At 34.6% G+C, this 21,371-nt stretch overlaps 2 protein-coding genes across 2 annotated transcripts in view; both read left to right on the forward strand.

Annotated features, from left to right (window-relative positions):
• LOC147069814 (uncharacterized) overlaps nt 1-21,371 on the forward strand; it is a 570,178-nt gene that overhangs the window by 83,111 nt on the left and 465,696 nt on the right. The window lies entirely within an intron of this gene.
• Nucleotides 842-7,765, forward strand: LOC147069817 (protein I'm not dead yet-like). Its single transcript, XM_085950607.1, has 4 exons — nt 842-928; nt 1,659-1,756; nt 2,968-3,060; nt 7,452-7,765. The coding sequence occupies exons 1-4, from the start codon at nt 861-863 to the stop codon at nt 7,694-7,696; spliced, it is 504 nt and encodes a 167-aa protein (XP_085806733.1). The 5' UTR covers nt 842-860; the 3' UTR covers nt 7,697-7,765.

Genomic DNA, 21,371 nt, shown 5'->3' on the forward strand with positions numbered 1-21,371 from the left:
ACTCAGCAGCGAAGGGAGGGGATAGGCTGTTAAGATCCGCCATAAATAATGCACATTAAACTTTGTTAGTCATACGAATTTGTTTTTATTGAACTAAGACTACAATTTATAGATAGTGTTGGTTAGTCTTTAAAAATCCCTGCCTAAACAAATTAATGTTGTTTAATGACTACCTAATCCCAGTTGACGCAGTCACCATAGCCGTTGTTAACAAATGCTATTTTTGACATCAAAATATCCCCAGATACGCTTGGAATACATCATAGCATGTTTTATCAACATTTAAATGATTCCAGGGTTAAGGGTTACGTTGGAATAGATCTCTGTTGCATCATTTGAGAACAAGACCTCATTATTAATAATTATAGAATGTTGTAAACGGAAGCGCCTAGTTTCAAATCCCCCTAAAACGGTTTTTAAAAAATTTTGAGTTAGATATTATTATGTATTTAGATAGATATTGTTGTTACCTATATGATGGCCAAAGATTGAACTTTAAAAAACGTCAAAAACCGTCAATAAGTATTATCAAAAATTAGGTTAAATTTCAAATACCCCTAAAATGGATAAGCCAAAATACTCTTTAGAATGTACGAATTAAAAAATAAATACATAAACTTCACAGTTTTAATAGATATGAGTTTTTCTCAAAACTACCTAAAATCGTATTTCTCATTTTTCGCAGAACTACCTAAAATCGTTTTAGGTTTTTTGAAACTAGCCGCTTCGATTTACAATAGTATTAAAATTTAACTCTGTACTTAGTCGATTACTCAACTTGTACTGGTATTAATTTAATCCTCAGCATCTTAATTTATTGTTCTATATTTCCCTAGATGGCAGCGGCGATTCTTATATTAATGGTAATCTTATTCATCACCAGAGAGCCTCGCTTTATGAAAGGATGGGCTGAACAGATTTCCGCATTGTAAGAATTACTTTCTTAGTTGAGGCCAATAAAAACAAATACAGCAAACTCCATATTGGTGTGTTTTTCTGAAATCATAAAAAACTGTTTATAATATTGGTACATAAGCAAACAAAAAATTAATAAAAATGTACAATGATTAAGTAAGTACACCTCTGGGTTTAGAATGACTTTCCGCTTATTTTTTGCAACATTTGACTTCCAAGTATCTGGATTTCTCTGCCTTTTCCCAGCATTCTTTTTATTCACGACGAAGGATGACATTCCATGATGAAGCTTGCCAAATATTTTGTTTAAACACGCACATTAAACTATTTAAAAGTTTTAAAAACCGCAAGAGCGCCCACCTTGACAATTGTCATTTAGTACTGGCGGCCATGCTATCGGAAAGGTTTCTGATTGGTCGAGTGGGAGGTAGCTACAGCTGCTTCTTACTAGTTTGTAGTTTGCTGCATATTGTGTTATTGACGTGATTTTACGATATGCAATTTCTACCGTTTACGGCTATTTTTAATACCAAATCATTTGATTCGTGGGACCGAAATATACCACTGACAACATCCACATTGTTGGCTACATTTCGAAATATACTGGAGTTTGCTGCATTTGTTTTTATAGGCCTCAGTTATTCTCCTTATTTACTAAGCAAGGGTTACCATGTTTTGACCTTTAAAGACGAAGATAGTATCTAATACCATGTTAATGCTTTAATAATAACTTTTGTTTTCAGGGATGTCGGATATTCAGTGCCCTCGACGGCCATAGTTATATTTCTGTTCGTTATTCCTAGGAACCTTGACTTTATGAAGTTCTTCGACACCAAATTGGGTGCGTATTATTACAAATATGTATGTACTACTTTATATAAAATTAGACTGTTTGTCTGTCCGTGCTTTTATACCTCAAAAACTACTGGACCGATATTGATGAAACTAGCCCCTTGATATCAACTGTGCGAAATCCAAAAAGCCGCTGCCCTCTCTGCTTCCATTAAAAAAACAACATGCATATTTTTAGGAACCAATTTTTTTAATCTATTTTATTACTTAATCAGTAGCGAAGGGTGGAGGTAGGCTGTTAAGATCCGTCATAAATAGTGAACATTAAACTTTTATAGACATACATATCTGTTTTCATTGAACTAAGACTACAATTTACAGATGGTATTGGTTAGTTTTTAAAAATCAATTAAACCCTGCCTAAAGAAAGTAATGTTGTTAATGAAAATATACCCAACCCAAGATAAACCCAGTTGACGCAGTCACCAGAGCTGCTGTTAACCAATGCTATTTTTGACATCAAATATCCCCAGATACGCTTGTGATACATCATAATAGTTTTGGTATATGTACTTTGGGCAATACGACAAAATTGTGCACACTTTTTTCATTCATACTTATTATTGTTTTCATTGGATTAAACATATTGTTGATTTATTGTTTTAAATTCATTAAGCCCTGCCTAAACCAAACTATAACACATAAAAAAATATTATTCTATCTATAACATATCCAAAGTTATGTATGATTTAATTGCATAATTTTAGATATTTGTAGATAGAATATGAGTATTTTTTGACTATTATCTATTATGGCTTGGTTTTTTCAGGGTTTTATTGAATTTTAAAAACTAACCAACACTATCTGTAAATTGTAGTCTTATTTCAATGAAAACAAATGCGTATGACTGACAAAGTTTAATGTGCACTATTTATGGCAGATCTTAACAGCCTACCTTCACCCTTCGCCACTGATATTAATTGTACATATCTCTGTATTTAAAATATTACGGGCGGTAAATTATGATACTTTGAAATGTATTTGTAAATTTAAATAAGCACTTGGGTTGATACGGGATGCGGTAAAAGTTTACTTAGTTGATTTATCTACCTGCCATCTTTTATTTTAAATGTGTAATGGATTACAAAATGTCTTCACTAAAATAGGTGTTTACGTTTGATGCGTAAATTATGGCAGTTGGTAGAGTGATAGCATGATGTGTATACAAACGTTATTGCCTGATTTTATTGTACTTTTCAGGTAAAAAAGATTTGCCAACGGCGTGTTCATCGGGAGGTCTGCATTGGATGCTCGTTCACACGAAAATATGCTGGGGCCTACTATACCTATTGGGTAATGTGTTACTATAAAGTTAAATCATTTATTCACTCGTAAACGGCAGGATGTAGACGACAGCATAGAGATTTTCAAACAAAATAGTGTCACAAACACAAAATTACATTGTTACGACAACAGCACTTAAGATGCAACGGTAAAGCCTTAATCCATGCCAGTGCGTTTTCATCATATTGCTAGTAGAACGCCAGATACGCCTCCACCTGGGAGCACGTAGAATTTTGCAGTTTTGAGGACGATGAATCAGAAACGAACTGCGAAACTAAACTGCGATTGTGGGGCTGAGGAAACTGCGGAACATGTGACAGTCTATCCGCTCGTTGCATTATCAATGATATGTTGAAATCCAATGATGCGGCTGTCACGGTGACCGAGGCGCAGTTGGGAAGAGTCTAGGTCAGGGGTCGGCAGTTTGTCGAAGAACCAAATTGTCAAGGAAACAAGATAACAAAGGTACCAGAGAGCCGCATATAAAAAAGTTTTTTTATTAAAAAAAATAATTAGAACGGCGTCCATCCATCGCTTTTGATAGCTTTACTATATCTGGCAAATAGTTACTTATTTTTAATTGAATACATGATTGTAAATTTTCATCCGTTACTCTGCTCCTAAGCTTATTTTTTATTTGGTTCATATATTATGAGAATGTTTGTTCGTATATATAATATACATATTATGTAGAGCCAAAGATTGTGAGAATACCAAAAGCTAGTTTTTTTAACGCGTCATATGTTTCAGGCAAACTATTCCATGTAGCGAATATTATTGTTTCTATTTTAGGCAGTTGTTTTATAGCTGTCCACTTGTGCTGAGAAATCAAATTGGATTTCTCTCTTTCGAGTTCATCCAAGCGGCTGGTCAGATCTGTGAATTTGTTGCTCCACAGTTCCTTGCTTTTTAAATATATTAACTGCATCTGGAGTGAACCAGCATCTGTGTATGCCGTACGAGTCTAAGTTTGTTCGGCGGCTCTATATCATAAACTGATGTTATAAGGCTGCTTGAGATGAGGTGAAATTGGGGTTTATATCTGAAGAACCGCAAACGTCTATGCAAAGAGCCGCTTCTGCCGACCCCTGGTCTAGGTGAACCACTGATATGGTCACGGTAAAAAGTCCTCTGGGTAAAGCACACATGCCCCAGGTTCCAACCCACCAATGCAGTCCACTGCTTCTCTTGTAACCAGGGTTGCCAGACATCCCTATTTGAGCGGGATTATACGGGAGTCCCGCATCGCCTCCGAAAATCCTCACTTAACAAAACTTGTATATGTACAAAAATGTACGTATATAGTTAAAGAGGCTCGCGTACCACGTTTTATGAATAAAATTTGAAACTGTCAGCAAGATGACAATAATTGTAATGACTATAGAAAAAATTTATCGAGCAAAAATGGCAAACATATTTTGAAACAAGTTAAAAACTGGGAAAAATACTCCTAATAAAACTGTTGTGATTGTATATTATGTTACGCCGAATGTGCGAAATTGACAATTACATGAAATGGGCAAAATTTTGCCTAAATCATGAAAAATACAAGCCCGTTGCCTTATTCATGAATTAGACAAAATATCTGCCGAGTGTGTGAATTCGGCAGTAATTTTTCTGCCTAGTTCATGCATTGGACAAATTAGATAGTAGCGCTACGGTGGTGTTTTTTGCAATTAAACTAAATGTGTCAAATGCTCATGCATCGGTCAAAATTTACGTATATTATCTATGGTCAAAATAGATGGTCGCGCTCCGGTGGTGTTTTTTGCAACTAATCAAACTAACCAAATGTGTCAAATGTCATTGATTATAATATAAAAATATACCAATCAATAACTATAATGACGTTCATATCCATTTACTATGCGCAAAAAAAATCTAGAAATACAATATGATAACGGAAGAATTTTATTAAAAGGTACGAGGGTGGGTCAATAAGTCCTTAGAAAAGCCGACAGGTGGCGCGACTAGTACTGTAAGCGGTTTGTTTTCATGCAGCGGCACTACCGATTCAGTATCCTGCGAAGTTTCAATCAGATTGGTCGGGTTGTTGTTTTTTATTTTCGTACATTTAAAAAAAAAAATTGCTTATTTACAAAAATGGAGAAAATTGAGTTTAGAGCTGTTATTAAACATTTTAATATAAAAGGGTTAACAGCAAAGGAAATAAAAAATGAGTTGGATTTAGTTCACGGCATATCTGCTCCTTCACTTGCAACTATTTATAACTGGTTAAATGAATTTAAACGTGGTCGTACATCAACAAAGGATGAACCACGCTCAGGACGTCCTGTAGAGGTGACTACACCAGAAATGATCAATAAAATCCACGATATGGTGTTAAGTGACCGAAGATTAAAGTTGAGTGAGATAATTGAGGTTACAGGGATCTCAAAAGGTAGCGTCATTTCTATTTTACATGACAAATTGGGCATGAAAAAAGTTTCTGCAAGATGGGTGCCGCGTTTGCTCACAGTCGACAATAAACGCAATAGGGTGGTGGCCTCTAAAGCCCTGTTGTCGCTCATGCAACGCAATCCGGATGAATTTTTTCGTCGCTTTGTGACTGTAGATGAAACATGGATACACCACTATACTCCCGAGACGAAAGAACAGTCAAAGCAGTGGATTGCGAAAGGCGAACCATGTCCAAAGAAGGCGAAAACCGTAAAATCAGCTGGTAAGGTTATGGCTACTGTATTTTGGGATGCACGTGGAATTATTTTCGTTGACTATTTGGAAAAAGGAAAAACAATAACAGGGGATTATTATGCATCTTTATTGGACCAGCTAAAAAACGAAATTGAAGAAAAACGGCCTCATTTAAACAGGAAAAAAATCCTCTTTCATCAGGACAATGCCCGTGTTCACACATGTTTACGATCAATGGCTAAAATTGAAGAATTGAAGTTCGAATTGGTCGACCACCCACCGTATTCGCCAAATTTAGCCCCCAGTGACTTTTTCCTTTTCCCAAACTTATAAAAGTGGACAACGTTTTTTTTCAAATGAAGAAGTCATCGATCGGACAAATACTTATTTTGAGGACCTTCCGAAAACTTATTTTTCTGACGGTTTAAAAAAAATTGAGAAACGTCTAACCAAGTGTATTGAGCTCCAAGGAGATTATGTTGAGAAATAAAAAAAAAATACAAAAATAAAAACTGTTTTAATGCTTTTTTCTAAGGAATTATTGACCCACCCTCGTATTTTCGCAATTTGATTCGTGCTTTGGTATCAATCGTGCAATGGTCGTTTGTATGTTTGTTGACACTTGTTAGCTAACCTCAAAATGGACATTCAGTTGAATTCAGAATTACAAAACCTAACCTAACCTAATAATAATATTATATTATGTCCAATTATAACTTATAAAATACCATATCTGTATTAAATTTACTTTTTCTACTGTCATGTTGACAGTTTAAGAATTCCATACCCTGGCGAATTCAGGTACTCGGCAGATAATTTACCTAATTCATGAATAAAGCAACGGGCTTGACTATTACATGAATTAGCCAAAATTTTGCCCATTTCATGTAATAGTCAATTTTGCACATTCGGCGTAACATATACATTCTTGCGCTTCCTGTAATTGTATCTAATCAATATATTTTAATCCACACAAGTGTTCAATTAGTGAAAGCGGCAGATTATAATGCATACATACAAAATATGGTTAAAATTAAAACAGGTATTTCGTAAAAATAGTTTTTTTGAGAAATTTGTACTAGCAAATTACGGTTTTATTTATAATCAAAATCAAGTATTTACTAAATTATACATATTTATAAACTGTTTACTAACTAAATATTAAACAGTAATTCACTTGACACAACCAGTTGCTCAGTGATGCAGTTATTCTTGAATGGCTTAGGATTCCTGGCTTTCTCTATAACCAAAACCTTCAGGATGTGTGTCTCGGTTGCATTGGAGTACGGCCTAATTGTGATGCGTTTCTTGGGCACTTTCCTCCCTGGTACATTACTTTCTTCGCGATGAACGTATCTACGTTTTACGAAGGAGAAGTTTCCACAATAAGCCTGTCTCATCTGCATTGTATACTTGTACGCGGCGGACTACTGAATTTGGCAATCGAATACCGGCGAATTATTGAGCTTGATTTTGTGCTTTCAACCAGTAAAAATAACAGCGTATTATAGTAGTTGTCGGATAATTGAGCGGCGGATTACTGAGAGTGTACTGTATTATAATTTAATTAAAATTATTTTCTCCTTAATTCTATAACTTCTTTTTTTTCTTTTTTGATCGTTAGAAATAATGAATGCCCCGTTCTGCGATTTTGGAAATCTGGCAACCCTGCTTGTAACCATTACAACCAGAAACTAATAAAAATGTAAGGTTTGATTGTAGTTTATGAACGTCTGTCTGTCCAGGAGCGGGCTACTCGATTAGCATAGCAACCCAATACTCAGGCATGCTAAACCTAATGGAGTGGAGCCTGCTCGCGATGAGGCGAACCAACCGCTACGTTCTACCGCTGGTCGTGATGCTGTCCTGCAAGTTCCTCTCGGAGCTGTCCTCCACCATAGGAGTCATGAACATCATGCTGCCTTTCATTGCTCAAGTGGTCTCTCCTCTTTCTATATATTCTATACTAATGGTGCTGTGCGGTCCATAGATGCTGTGTATGAATTTCCAACCGTACCGTCAAATAACTAGAAGCATTCAAGATATGACTGTATCAATGTACGATGATTCCTTAGGCCAGTGGTCGGCAAACCGCGGCTCGCGAGTCACATGCGGCTCTTTGGCCCCTTGAGTGCGGCTCAACCACAAATGCCCTCTGCCCTATTTGATATGGCTACAAAGAAGAAGCAAAGTAAAACGAAAACCGTGAATTTAAAGTTTAATGGACCAAGACTTTATTCAAAACTTAAATGGCCTACCGACCTGTATTATTTGTCGGGAAAACTTGGCGCATTCAAATTTAGAGAGACACATTACAACAAACACGTGTCATTTCGCACTAAATATCCTGTCGGTGATGCAAGAAAAAAAGCAGTTGAGGAACTTTAGAAGAGTCAAGAAAAATCAAGTCCTGTATTTAATTACTGAATACAATCTTCCAATAATGTTGATATAGCAAGTTTTGTGGTTAGAAAAGAGATTTTTAGAGAGGAAATCATAGTAAATTGAGAAGTCGTCTTATTGAAGAGAATCTGGAATCGTGCTTAAGGGGGGACATGCTTAGCTGGAGCATGGAGCTTTTATTCTATTTTAAAAGCATGATCCTGGACATTCCGTAAATGTTGTAGATAATCTATTTATATAATTTTGAAGCCTTGTTATCCTTAATATTTATTTTAAACATTTGATGACTGCATAAAGTATTTTTATTACATAAAATAGTATTCTTTTAAACCTCTTGCTCTAATGTTTTAGAATATAGTCATATTTCAGTACATAAATGTGCAGTGGTGTTAGGATTTTAAGACTACTTACGTGACATGAAAGAGGTAAAAAAGTTTTCTGTATGTTTATCAGGCAGTCGTGACTGAGACAAATCCAACTCTCCTGATGATGTCTGGACTGTTGGGATGCCGGCTGACATTTCACTTTCCGTCTGGCAATTCCTCGAATGCCATCGTAGCACAATTTGCAAGAATTCCTATCAGAAAGATGGTACCTCTCCTTGATTACTAATCCCTTCTTTTGCTCAATTTAGTTTCACGTACAACTTTCAAGGTGTCAAGACATTGTACTAGCAGGTCACACATAATTACTAAAAACATTAAAAAGATAAATATTTTTTCAAGTTAATACACATTTTATATTTTTATAAAAATTAATGTTTTTTAAAATAGATATAAAAAATAATAAAACTATGAATTAGTCAAAAATCTCTTAGGTACAGCATAGAAAACTTAATAAACTAAATTTTAATAATAAATATGACCATATAATATATTATGTGATAATAAGATGGGGTCCTTTGACAAATTCACATAACATTTTGTAAGTTTATCTTTGACTTAAAATAAAAAATATTTTTCTTTTTAATGTTTTCAGATGCATATTTATGAATTAATACAGTCGAAATTGTAAATTATCAAAAAAATGTCTCAAATTGTAAGCTTTGTATTTTTCCGCTAGGTGCCTCTGGTAGGTAAAGACATCGCTTTAATAAACCTTGCTGACACACCATGTCAGTTTTTAAAAGCACTATAATCGGTTAAGGGATAAGAAGTCCAATGACTATACACATTAAATAGATTTGCTTGTGATTTATTATTACAGGTAGTTGCGGGTATCGCGCCGTCGATTATTTCCATTGGAGTCGTATGGGCCGCCCTCTTTTTATGGACTCCCATCGTCTTTGAAGGAATCCACGAATTCCCGAGGTGGGCCACGCCCTAACACTGCAATCGTGGCAGTTAGACTATTATCAAGAACATATCAAGAAGAAGAATATGTTTGGATTTAATCACATATCTATTGTATAAAACTTGGTTATTTATGTGTAATATATTATATTATTTATGGTATATAGTCAGTTAAATAAAATGAATCGAAGATGTTGTAATCTTCTGAATTTATGTCCTTTTTTGTTCATTATAAAATGGGAATTCAAAACAATTTTACTGGTATATTATACCTGTAGTAAGATGACAAAACACGATATGTCCATTTTTCTAAATTGTTCAGCGCATCTATTCTATACACAAGACTGCTTTCCTTTCAAGAAGAGCAATTTTAAACTTCGAAAGACATTCAAACAATGAACATTATTATCACAAATTGACAAAGTTTATTTCTCCCAATCTATAAAACCAAGGCATACCATATTTTGATCTCTTGTAAATCTCACCGAGACGAGTCTGAAGGTATAGATAACTCAATTTGCCAACAAAAACTGACATATCATGTTTTGCCATATTACTAGGTACATATCGATTGTTTTTTTTTACGGATACGCTATCCTACCATTTTAAAAACATTAATTTTTTGTATCCCAATCTTTGTTCTTTGGAGATTTAATCTATGTAAACAAAATATATAGGTAAATATATCGCACCCTGAGTGTAAAACCAAGGCATCTGCAAATTTTTCAATTTCGAGATTAAATACAAAACAACTGCAAAAGTCGTGAACTTGATAATGTAAAAGTGAAGTAACTGAAAGAATATGCAATATAATGTAGATGTAAACCAAATATTATGGTTTTTTTTTAGAAACTCTATTCCTCCTAACTAAACGAAGACTTCAAACCGTAATATATCTTTGCAGATGCCTTGGTTTTACACTCACGGTGTCAAACACTCATGTTGTCCTTGGTTTATTTTGCTTTAGTTGTTGTCCTATGTGAAATTTCTGTGTTTAATAAAATACGGTTACCTCCTGTTTAACAAACACATGCTACAAGAAATTTCGCCATAATAAAATTTAAAAATTATTTTACAAATTTGATATACAGTTTAAAGATTGAATTTACAGACTTTTAAGTATGAAAATTATAAGGTTGGTAAGAGACGGCGAATCATACATACATTTCGATATGCAGAATTTTGATTTACGGACAATCTATCAGGAAGGAAAATTTTTGTTCAACGTGAGCTGGGTGTATAATTAATAATCGGTGATTTGGGCATAACCTGTTAACTGCAAAATGTTGAATTTACAGGAGAGCAATTTTAAGATTTGAATTACCCACATAAGTCTCGGTTATTTTTTTGTCTAACATTGAGAAAACATTTAAATATAAATCTTCTTCTTCTTCTTCTTTCACCCTGTCACGTCCCAACATTGGGGCATAGGGCAAGCACAAGTTGGCGCCACTTCCCTCGGTCCATCGCCAACTCCTGTGCCTCCCGCCATGTCAGACCTGCAGCACGTAGGTCGCTTTTGTAGCATCGCTGCAGGGTGAGGGAGGGCCGGCCACGGCGACGGAACCCTTGAGGCTGTGCCACAAGGGTACGAAGTGCCGCACTCTTTGGCGGCATCCGGAATACATGTCCCAGCCACGTGAATCGTCTCTTCGTGATAACTTCAATCACCGAAGGCTGTTGTGTCTGCTCACGAACTCGGATATTTGTAACGCGGTCGTACCAATGTACCCCTAAGATTCTGCGGAGACATCGATTCTCAAAGCTCAAAAGCCGTGACTCTTGAAGCTTAGTAAGATGCCATGTCTCACAGCCATACAGGAGCACAGGTAGCACGCACGCGTTAAAGAAACGACATTTGGTCCTCACAGAATACAGCCTTGACCTCCATGCGACTCCAAGTTGGTTGAACGCAGAGCCCGCCACACCCATGCGGATTCCAAGCTCACTAGAAATACCACCATCATCGGCAACCGTGGCACCCAAGTACTTGAATCTGGACACCAGCTCGACGGGCAGACCAGAAACCCGCAGAGGAGTGTCGGCGTCGATGCAAGCAGCACTGCACATGGATTTGGTCTTAGCGGCATTCAGATGAAGACCCACACGCATCGAGTTCGCGGCTAGCCTGTTCACGGTCACCTCCAACCTCTCGATCGTCGAGTCAAACACGACTGCGTCGTCTGCATACTCCAAGTCGCACAGTCTTTCTTCGCATAGATCGCTTGTGTCATCATGATGTAGGCGTATCCCACTGTCGGGGCAAACCGTCTTACGCACTGAAGAATAATATGACAATAATTAGATGGTCAATTATTCCGCTAATTAAGAAAATAATGTCACTTATCAGTGATCAAACAATGATAAAGTGTTTGGTCATGTAATGACAAAACTAATCGCTGAGTGTGTTCTTCTTCTTATTATTACCTCAGCGTTTTGAGCATTTCAAATGAAATATAGGTATCGGGTTATTACCAAATGGAAGATAATACTATAATGTTTACTCTTAACATAAAATGACCAAAAACGCAGTTATCAGTTTATGCCCAAACAACACCGTTTTATTCGCAACGTATTCTGGGTAATAAACGTAACATAATTTACTGTCAGATATACTGACCAAATAATGAATGTATCCCTCGAAAAGGGGTCTATGTAGGCTGTTGAGATCTGACATAAATAGTGCACACTAAACATTGTCAGTCATACTTATTTGTTTTCATTGAATGATGAATACAAATTGCATACGGTGATTGATAGTTAGTTTTTAAAATTCAATTAAACCTAGCGTAAACCAAGTCATAAATATCTAAATTTATGCCATTAAATCATAAATAATTTTAGATATTTTATAGATGGAAGAATATTTTTTATCTATTATGGTTTGGTAAGCATTTTGACAACTTACCATCACCATCTGCTATATTATAATATATTCTTAGTTCAATGAAAACACTTTTGACTGACAAAGTTTAGAGTGCACTATTTATGTTGGAATCTCAACAGCCTGACTCCACCCTTCGCCATTGACATGCAATAACCAAAATTTTACAGGAGAGAAGAAACACGTCATTTTAAATATATAAATAACAAGTATTTCAGTGATGTATAGGAATATTTTTAATCATTGACATTTTTTTAACTTAAAAATCTTATTTGCATATAGACCCTTTTCCGAGGGACGCCTACAAATATCGACAAGCCGAATTATTTGAAATAAAGTGGAATCTCTTTATAAAACACCTTTTATTTGATCAATAAAGTGCAGTACAAAATATATTATATTTATTAAATACACAACCATATTACATTTTTTATTAAGACGACATCAACACTCGCAAATTGAAATTTCTTGTAACTAGGTTTTGTTGTTTGGTAAATATATTCAAATTACTTCACTACCAGACGGTAAACAAAAACAAAATTTCACTAGTTTTCATTTGATAGCCCCTGTACACGTGCATGGATTTACTGGCACCAATAATGTATAAATTAAACTTTTTTCTTCTTTCGACCATGTCCGACAATAACTTTTCACACGTAAAAGTGCTGACTGTCTCGTCAATCTTATTCTTCAAGCGTAAGCGAAATGTGTAGTTGTCATTGTATGGTGCTATTTGACAAGTTATGAAAATTTTTAAACGTTAAAATGCTGGCCACGCGGCTTAAGCGTTGGCCTATAGGCCGTGTAGCATTGTGGGTTCCAGGTTCGAATCCTGGGTCTGACAAGTACACACAGTATTGTTTTTTAATTTATGTATGGGTCAGAGTATGGACCTAGTAGGTTGACGCTGTAAGTGGCTGACATCCGTTTCTCGTAAAAACAAAATCTGTTAATACAAACCTCCACTCCGTGGAGATCCATATTATTATAATTTTATTAGGATCGGACATGGTCGAAAAAAAAAATGCTCTGCACGGTGTAGTTCATATTTTATCTGCCAGTTTCGTCATTATCGTTCTATCACGTGAAAATTCAGAAGTCACTAAACTATTCTGATCCATGCATGCAGTCTTGCAACATGCACATTAATAAGTGTTTACATTTACATTATGGTCGCGACAATACGTACTGCAGCTAGTAAATCCATGCACGTGTAAACGGGCTATAATGTCGAGATTTGAAAATAGCAATTCGGGGATTACGATCCACAGTTAAGCCAATACTTGAATAATACAAATGCAAAAATAACATATACACAATAAAACAATATTAAAAACAGAATTGTTTATAAACTACATAATAATATTAAAATTAACTTTAAATAAAAAAGAATAGCATGATATTAAATATACAATAAAGATAGAATAAAAGGCTTTTGACAATAAGTCCTTTTTGTATTATGTACTAAAGTAGGTATATTCACAATTAAGGCTTTAATACAATGAGGACTCTTGGAGGATAACCCTCTGTGTCAACTAATACAATGGTTATGTCGTGACACATTATTACACAATATCTAAGTGGAGACCGACTTTTAGAAAACAATCAGGTAAACCGACAACTGTTCGACCCTGTACATGATAGATGTACAATTCAAAGTCAGACTAAACAGTATTATATGTTCAAAATAATTAGAAGGAGACAGTAGATCGCATACACTTTTATGAAAAGACTTCAAATAAAATTTCAAATAACAATACCATAGCAAGATGTCAACGGCAGGTCGCCATTTTCTATTTTATTTACAAACACTACTGTGAAAATATTAATTTTTGTGTTTTAATACAAAAAGTTCATACTACTCCCTCTATTATAAATCCATTGGTTTGGTTTATGACAGCATGATGTCGTAAAATTATTTATTAAAAGTCAGTAGTAGTCTTAGTAGATCACCCTCTTATTATGAAAATTATATTGTTATTCCAGTGACATGTAAGTACTTTTAAATCACAAAATTCTATGGGCAGAGGCAATAAGTGGGTATTCTTATCGATAGAAAGTAAAATATTTGTACTATTTAAATAAAATTTAATTGTCTATGATAAAAATACATTTATATTAATTGCGGCAATAAAATTTGATTATAAAGCACCATTCATTTTAAGTAATATCTATGTGAAGGAAATGACAAGAATAGTAAGAATGTCTTTTCGGTTCTACTCTTCAGAATGAAGGCTTGAAGCATTTCAAATGTAGGTCAAATGCATGTTCCATATTAGCTGGAAGGATGCAAAAGTAAAAAGGTATCCATTTCAGCATCTTAGAATTCAAGAGAACATTTCCGGTAAGCGAGACCGATTATGTCCCGACTCAAAAATCTCAGACTGTTTCAAGCAGCGGCAGACATAAAAAAGATTGTTCAAAAAATCATCACCAACACCTGATAATAGATATGGCACAAAAAAAGATTATATAGAGTAATTCTTTTAAATTTCAAGTCTAATAATTCCGTTAATAGATATATATAATATATATTATCATTTTCATCTCCCCCCTTAAAATAAGAGATAGTAGTGTGTGTGTTTATTTTTATTTATAACATTTCAGCTTAATAGATTTTAAAATAAATATTTTAAAAGTTGACAAGTTTTGCGTGTCATTTTTAAAGCACAATTTTTAATCAGCCATTGAGTCACAACATTTTAGCGCTACACGCATAATTCTATAAAATAATCACATAGCAATATTGTAAAGATATATTATTATAAAAATTATTGGCGAATATTTTGTTTCAAGGCACTAATAGCAATTAGTTTTTTTTTTTTTTAAATACATTTGATACAATAACAAGATAAAACCATGATTAATATAAAATATAAATCTAAAAATTTAAATTTAGGTAATACAGTATAATATAGTAACAATATACTTTTAACAAAGTTTTAATTATTATTATTATTAACATTAAAAAAACCTATACAATTTTATTATAAATAATTTGATATGTGCATAATATTTCAATAATTAAGATGCTGAGGATTGAACAAATACAAGTGCACAGGTGACGCAAATTGATTAACATTGACTTCAAAGCGATTTGCAAACTATTGTAAATTTTGCTTTCAAATGATCCATTATTACAATTCCAAGAAAAAATATTGATATTTCTATTAATGCTTTTCGTCTTTGAATGGGTATTCATGAAGCGTAATCCAACATCAGGGGTCATCCATATATGGCATCACATCCTAATGAGGGCGGAAGGGGGTCTTACATCCGTGTATGGCGTGAATATGTTGATAAGTCAAAAACATCAATTCTCAGGGCAGCTATTTGTGAGGTAGGTTTTCGGTGGTAAGCCAGAAATGTTGAATTTGAGAATTTTTTTTTCCGACCATGTCCGATCCTAATAGGATCATATGGGCCTCCACAGAGTAGAGGTTTGTATTAACAGATTTTGTTTTTTACGAGAAATGGATGTCAGCCACTTGCTCAACCTAATAGGTACATACCCTGACACACACAAATTGAAAAACAATGTGTGTACTTGCCAGACCCAGGATTCGAACCTGAGACCCACGGCATGATAGTCCAACGCTTAAGCCGTGCGGCCACCGATGATGCAATAACGGATCCCAGCTCATGTTTTATTTGTATGTCACTTGTACTAGTTTAATCCAAAGTCTGTCAAATATTCATGTAATTCAATCTACTTACATATTATACATAACCTAATAAAATAACATTACATATTAGTTACTTCAGGATTTCTCAATATCATTACATATCGTCGGTGTTATGTAAAAAGGGCGAATCAACCAGAATGCTATTTTACAGGAGGAGGATTTTTAACTTTTGACATTTATTTGTTTATTACCTGTGGATGATTATAAATATCTAACAAGTTTATAATAAAGCTTAGAAAGAATACTGTCATTATAATAGGCATTATTATATAATATCTTAAAAGGCCTAATATGTCACATTCGCTTTTTATTCGTAATATTAAATGGATAGGTATTCGCCCTTACGATTATCGTTTTTAAGTACTTTTCTGTGAAGATACAAATTCGCCGTTTTTACACAACAAAGCTAGAGGGGTACATATTGTAAATCTTGATTTTGCCAAAATGGTTGATTCGCCCTTTTTACAAAACACCGACGATATTATGTACTTGCTTATTGATTTTAATATCCGACTGTACCACAAATTGATTATATGCACAAGCCATGCTGGACAGCATACATATTTTGAAGTGTTTTATTGTAATTCATATTTTTACTTATGGTATATAGTACATATTATTAAGTTTTCAAAAGATCTGAATCCAATAAAATTGTTTTGATTTATAAAAGATATTTAACTAAATATAACAATTTTTAACAAATAACAGTGGAAAATCTTAGGGAATTAAAATAATAAGTGAAGCTCAGAGAGACCTTCATCCAGCAGTGGATCAACCCCACGTTCCTTTGAAGAAGATTTGAACTCAACACAAATGTCAATCGAACTGCGAATCCGTACTGAAATGAGACTGCCATCACGAACAGAATTTTCAATCTCATTATTAGTAGTTTTCAATTTTTCGCCAAAAAAAAATTATGTAAACCTTTTCTCTGCTTCACGATATTACTATGGCAGTATCTGACAGGCCGCAGATGTTTAACGACACACGTTGAATGTACAGCGAAGCAGCTACTACAATCACTGTAATACCGGTAATTTATGGCTCAGTATTTCATAATTATTTAAACAGATGTCACTGTGTGTTTAATTTTTTAGATTATGCAAATCAATCGACAGTGGCTAGTAATTTGAGTCTTAAGTCGGATGAGATAACTCGCGAAATTCGTATGTGCGGAATGTCTATCATGGCCTCAAAGAGCGAGAAAACTCGCTGAAGGCATAGAAACGGTTAATAAAATATTCATTTTGAAAGCCCACTAAAAGATGCCGATAAGGCAGAGAATTACAGAAGGTGGCGTGACAAGAGTACAGAATTTGGAGGAGGCTACCATGGCATGCCCAATACATACTTTGAGACCGCCCACGGCAATTGCAATCATCTCGGAAATTAAATTACAGAATTTTTTTTTTACATTTCTATTTGGAAACTGACCACAAAGAACCTAGTAGTATAAGTAGGCTGTTAAGATCTGACGTAAATAATGCACACCAAACTTTGTCAGTAATACGTAATTGTTTTCATTGAACTAAGACTACAAATTGTATATAGAGTTGGCTAGTTTTTAAAATTCAATTAAACCCTTGTTAAACCAAGCCATAATAGAGTCAAAAAATATTCATCTATCTATTCTAAATAATAAGAATTCTTTATAGAAAGATGAATATTTTTTATCTAATATCGTTTGGTTTAAGAAAGGGTTAATAAATTTTTAAAAAACTAACTAACACCATCTGTAATACTACCGGGTAGTCCCAGAAGTACCCGACCTGATGTATAGATAGCAGTTGTTGTTTGAAAATAATGATCACGATAGAAAGTACCAACCTTATAAAGCCTAAGTTTAAAGTTTGACGACGCTACGTTATTCAGTAATTATTTGTCAGCCATCAACAGTGAACGCTCTCAGTGAATTTGTAAACATGGAAAAAATTGGTCATAGTTATGTGATACAACACTTTCATTTGAAAGGCTTCAGTCCAACCAATATCAAAGCGGCAGTAGATTCTACTCTGGGGGTGTCTGCTCCTTTGTTTACAACTGTAACATATTGGGTGGCTGAGTTTAAACGAGCTCGGATAAGCTGCCAAGACGAACATCGCAGTGGTCGACCACGCCAGAAATGGTGACGAAAATCCACAAAATGGTATTGGATGAACGTCGACTGAAATTGCGCGAGCTAGCAGACATGGTAGGCATTTCAAAAAGTGCTGTACATCACATATTGACTGAAAATTTGGACATGAGAAAGCTGTGCGCAAGGTGTGTGCCGTGATTACTCACAATGGAACAAAAACAGCATGGTGAGGATGTTTCAATCGAGTGTTTGGCGAAGTTTCACAGCAATAAAGCAGAATTTTTGCGTCTATTCATAACTATGGATGAAATATGGGTCCATCACTTCACACCTGAGACGAAAGAACCGTCAAAACAATCGAATGAAAGGGGAGAATCGGCTCCAAAGAAGGCGAAGACAGTTCCATCTGCAGGCAAGGTCATGGCGTCAGTTTTTTGGGATGCGCGTGGGGAATTTTCATTGATTATCTTCAGAAAGAAAAATCAATCAACGGCGTGGCATGAATTATGAAAACTTATTGCAGCGTTTGAGTGACGAAATCAAGAAAAAACAACCGCATTTGGCGAAAAAGAAAGTTTCGTTTCATCAGGACAATTCATCAGTTCACACATCCGTTATCGTGATGGCCAAATTCAATGAGTTAAAGTTTGAATTGCTTCCTCACGCACCCTATTCGCCAGATTTAGCCCCCTCGGATTATTTTCTGTTTCCAAACTTGAAAAAATGGCTCGGTGGTAAAAGATTTGCCAACAATGAAGAGATGGAGTCATCGGTTAATGGCTATTTTGAGGAGCTCGACAATTCTCACTATAAACAGGGTATCAAAGCTATTGAACATCGCTGGGAAAAGTGTATCGACCTAAAAGGAGACTACGTAGAGAAATAAAAATAGTTTTCCCCAAATTTTTTGTGTTTTCTTTGCTAGGTCGGGTACTTCTGGGACTACCGTCGTATGTATTCTTAATTCAACAGTCTTAAGTCAAAGTATGACTAAAAAGGTGTGCACTATTTTTTTTAGATCACCCATAGCATACTTATACTATTATGGTTTGGTTTAGGCAGAGTTAAATTGACAAAACACTATCTACAATTCGAGGGCTTAGTGTCAAACAACACTATCTACAAAAGTGCAACTTTACAGGAGAGCCAAAAATCGTTATTTTTGATTATTGTAACTCAACAAGGGAAAGGTCTATTTAAAACCTAATGTTAATATTTTATAATTTATTGTGTATTGTACATTTATCTTGCTTATGATGCTGTTAAAATTTATAGGGATAGTTTTTAAAAAATATGAAAAAAAGGGTAACTTATGTAGTTAGCGTTAAACTTTACTGACGATTTAATAAGAAAATAAGAAAAGATTGACATAACGTTGTTTGACTATCATGTAGCCGTAAATGTAAAATAACGTTATCTCAAAAAAAAAAAAAAAAACTTTTTTGTAGATAACGTTGTCTGACTTTAAGCACTCGAATTTGTAGTCTTAGTTCAATGAAAACAAATATGTATGACTGACAAAATTTAGTGTGCACTATTTATGTCGGATCTTAACACCCTCCACCACAGTGACACAAGTCGCCACTGGTATTTTTGGTCGAGTCATCGTGCCACAAAATTGATGTGTGGATTCTGATTTTTCTTATAACAAAGTAATTTCACGGAACCTATATTATATTTCATTAACTTGACAATCTATGGGTTACAGTTAAAATTATTTTTAAACTAAAACTTATTATAATTGTGATGAATTATGTATGTATCATTAATACTTTTTTTTAATAACAAGAATCTCCGAACCAACTGTATTTTGTGTACATTATTATAAAAAATTGATTTAGTTAAAAATACCTATAATAAACTTATTTTAGACATTGACTTTGACAAGGCATTTTTTTTTTTTGTACTGCTGAATGACATTTAAGGCAAAAGCGCTTAAATATGTAGCCTCATTGTTAATTGAACTGGCATTTAAATGGTTAATCTACATTGTAATTGCGAAAAACGCTGGATAGAGGAAAGGTGCAAGTTCTAAACCGGCCATGACAGTGACGTCCCTAGACAAAATGCCGCCCCATTTTTATACAGTATTTTTATCATCCTTACATGACCCCAATATTTAAGAAATGTGTTGTATGGATACATTACTAAGAAAATATATACCACTAAATCAAATTTAAATGCCTTCTCTACTTAAATAGACAATATTGCGAGTTTCCACGGTTTCAGAGACATTTAAAAATACACCTGACAACTTTCAAAACACGCGAGCTAGATAAGTACCTATGTAGGTGCCTACCTATAATTCAAAATATAATTCGCAAATCTGCACTTGTCATTACTGGTCATCAACGACGTGACGTCCAAGGACAACAGAAGTAAACTAGACATCGCGAAACCGACAAAAACAATACAGTCCCGTTAAACCTTTTATGTTAATTCTTAATACATTTTGTTTCCAACCAGTGAGCTGATTTTTTTAATCGAAGGATATTTTCGTTATTAGGTACTAAGTTTAGGTACCTATTTCTATATAATATACCTAATGATTCTCCTCGATTTGCCACCCTTCAAGTGACTGCCGCCCCCAAGCGACACTCAATCTGCCTACCTCCACGGGACGTCACCGGCCATGAGCAAGCTATGTTTGACAAAAATTGACAGTGCCACTATTAAAGTGACCAATCTTTCAGTTTTATATACACATAATGTTATTTTAATACTATTGCAATTCCACGTCAGGTAGTTTGTACCTATACTAATTGACATGTATCCATTTTGGTAAATAACAATTAGGCTGTCACATAAAGCAGTGTCCGTAAGAACATTGATTAAATTTAAAAAATATATTCTTTAAAGAAGTCTATTATGGCAAACATGATAAAATGTATAATTAAAATAGCAAGTATAAAAGCTAAAAATATACACTTTTATGTACAAATAGTGTTGTCAAAATTTATAAAATAAATATCGTCACCTCAATACTACAACTAGATAACTTGATTTTCACTGTTTTTGAGAATAGCTTTTGAATATTATTCTACAAAATGATAAAACTAGGTAAGTCAGAATGGAAACTGTATTAATTTTGTGTTTAAAATTTTTTTTTTTTTTTCGACCATGTCCGGTCCTAATGGGATCATATGGGCCTCTGCAGGGTAGAGGTTTGTATTAACAGATTTTGTTTTTTACGAGAAATGAATGTCAGCCACTTGCTCAACCTATTAGGTCCATACCCTGACTCACACACAAATTGAAAAACAATATGTGTACAAGTGCCAGACCCAGGATTCGAACCTGAGACCCACGGCGTGATAGTCCAA

The sequence above is a fragment of the Rhyacophila brunnea genome, unplaced genomic scaffold (genome assembly GCF_057557595.1).
Source record: "Rhyacophila brunnea isolate RB1 unplaced genomic scaffold, BYU_Rbru_1.0 scaffold_23, whole genome shotgun sequence".
In the NCBI taxonomy this organism is placed as follows: domain Eukaryota; kingdom Metazoa; phylum Arthropoda; class Insecta; order Trichoptera; family Rhyacophilidae; genus Rhyacophila; species Rhyacophila brunnea.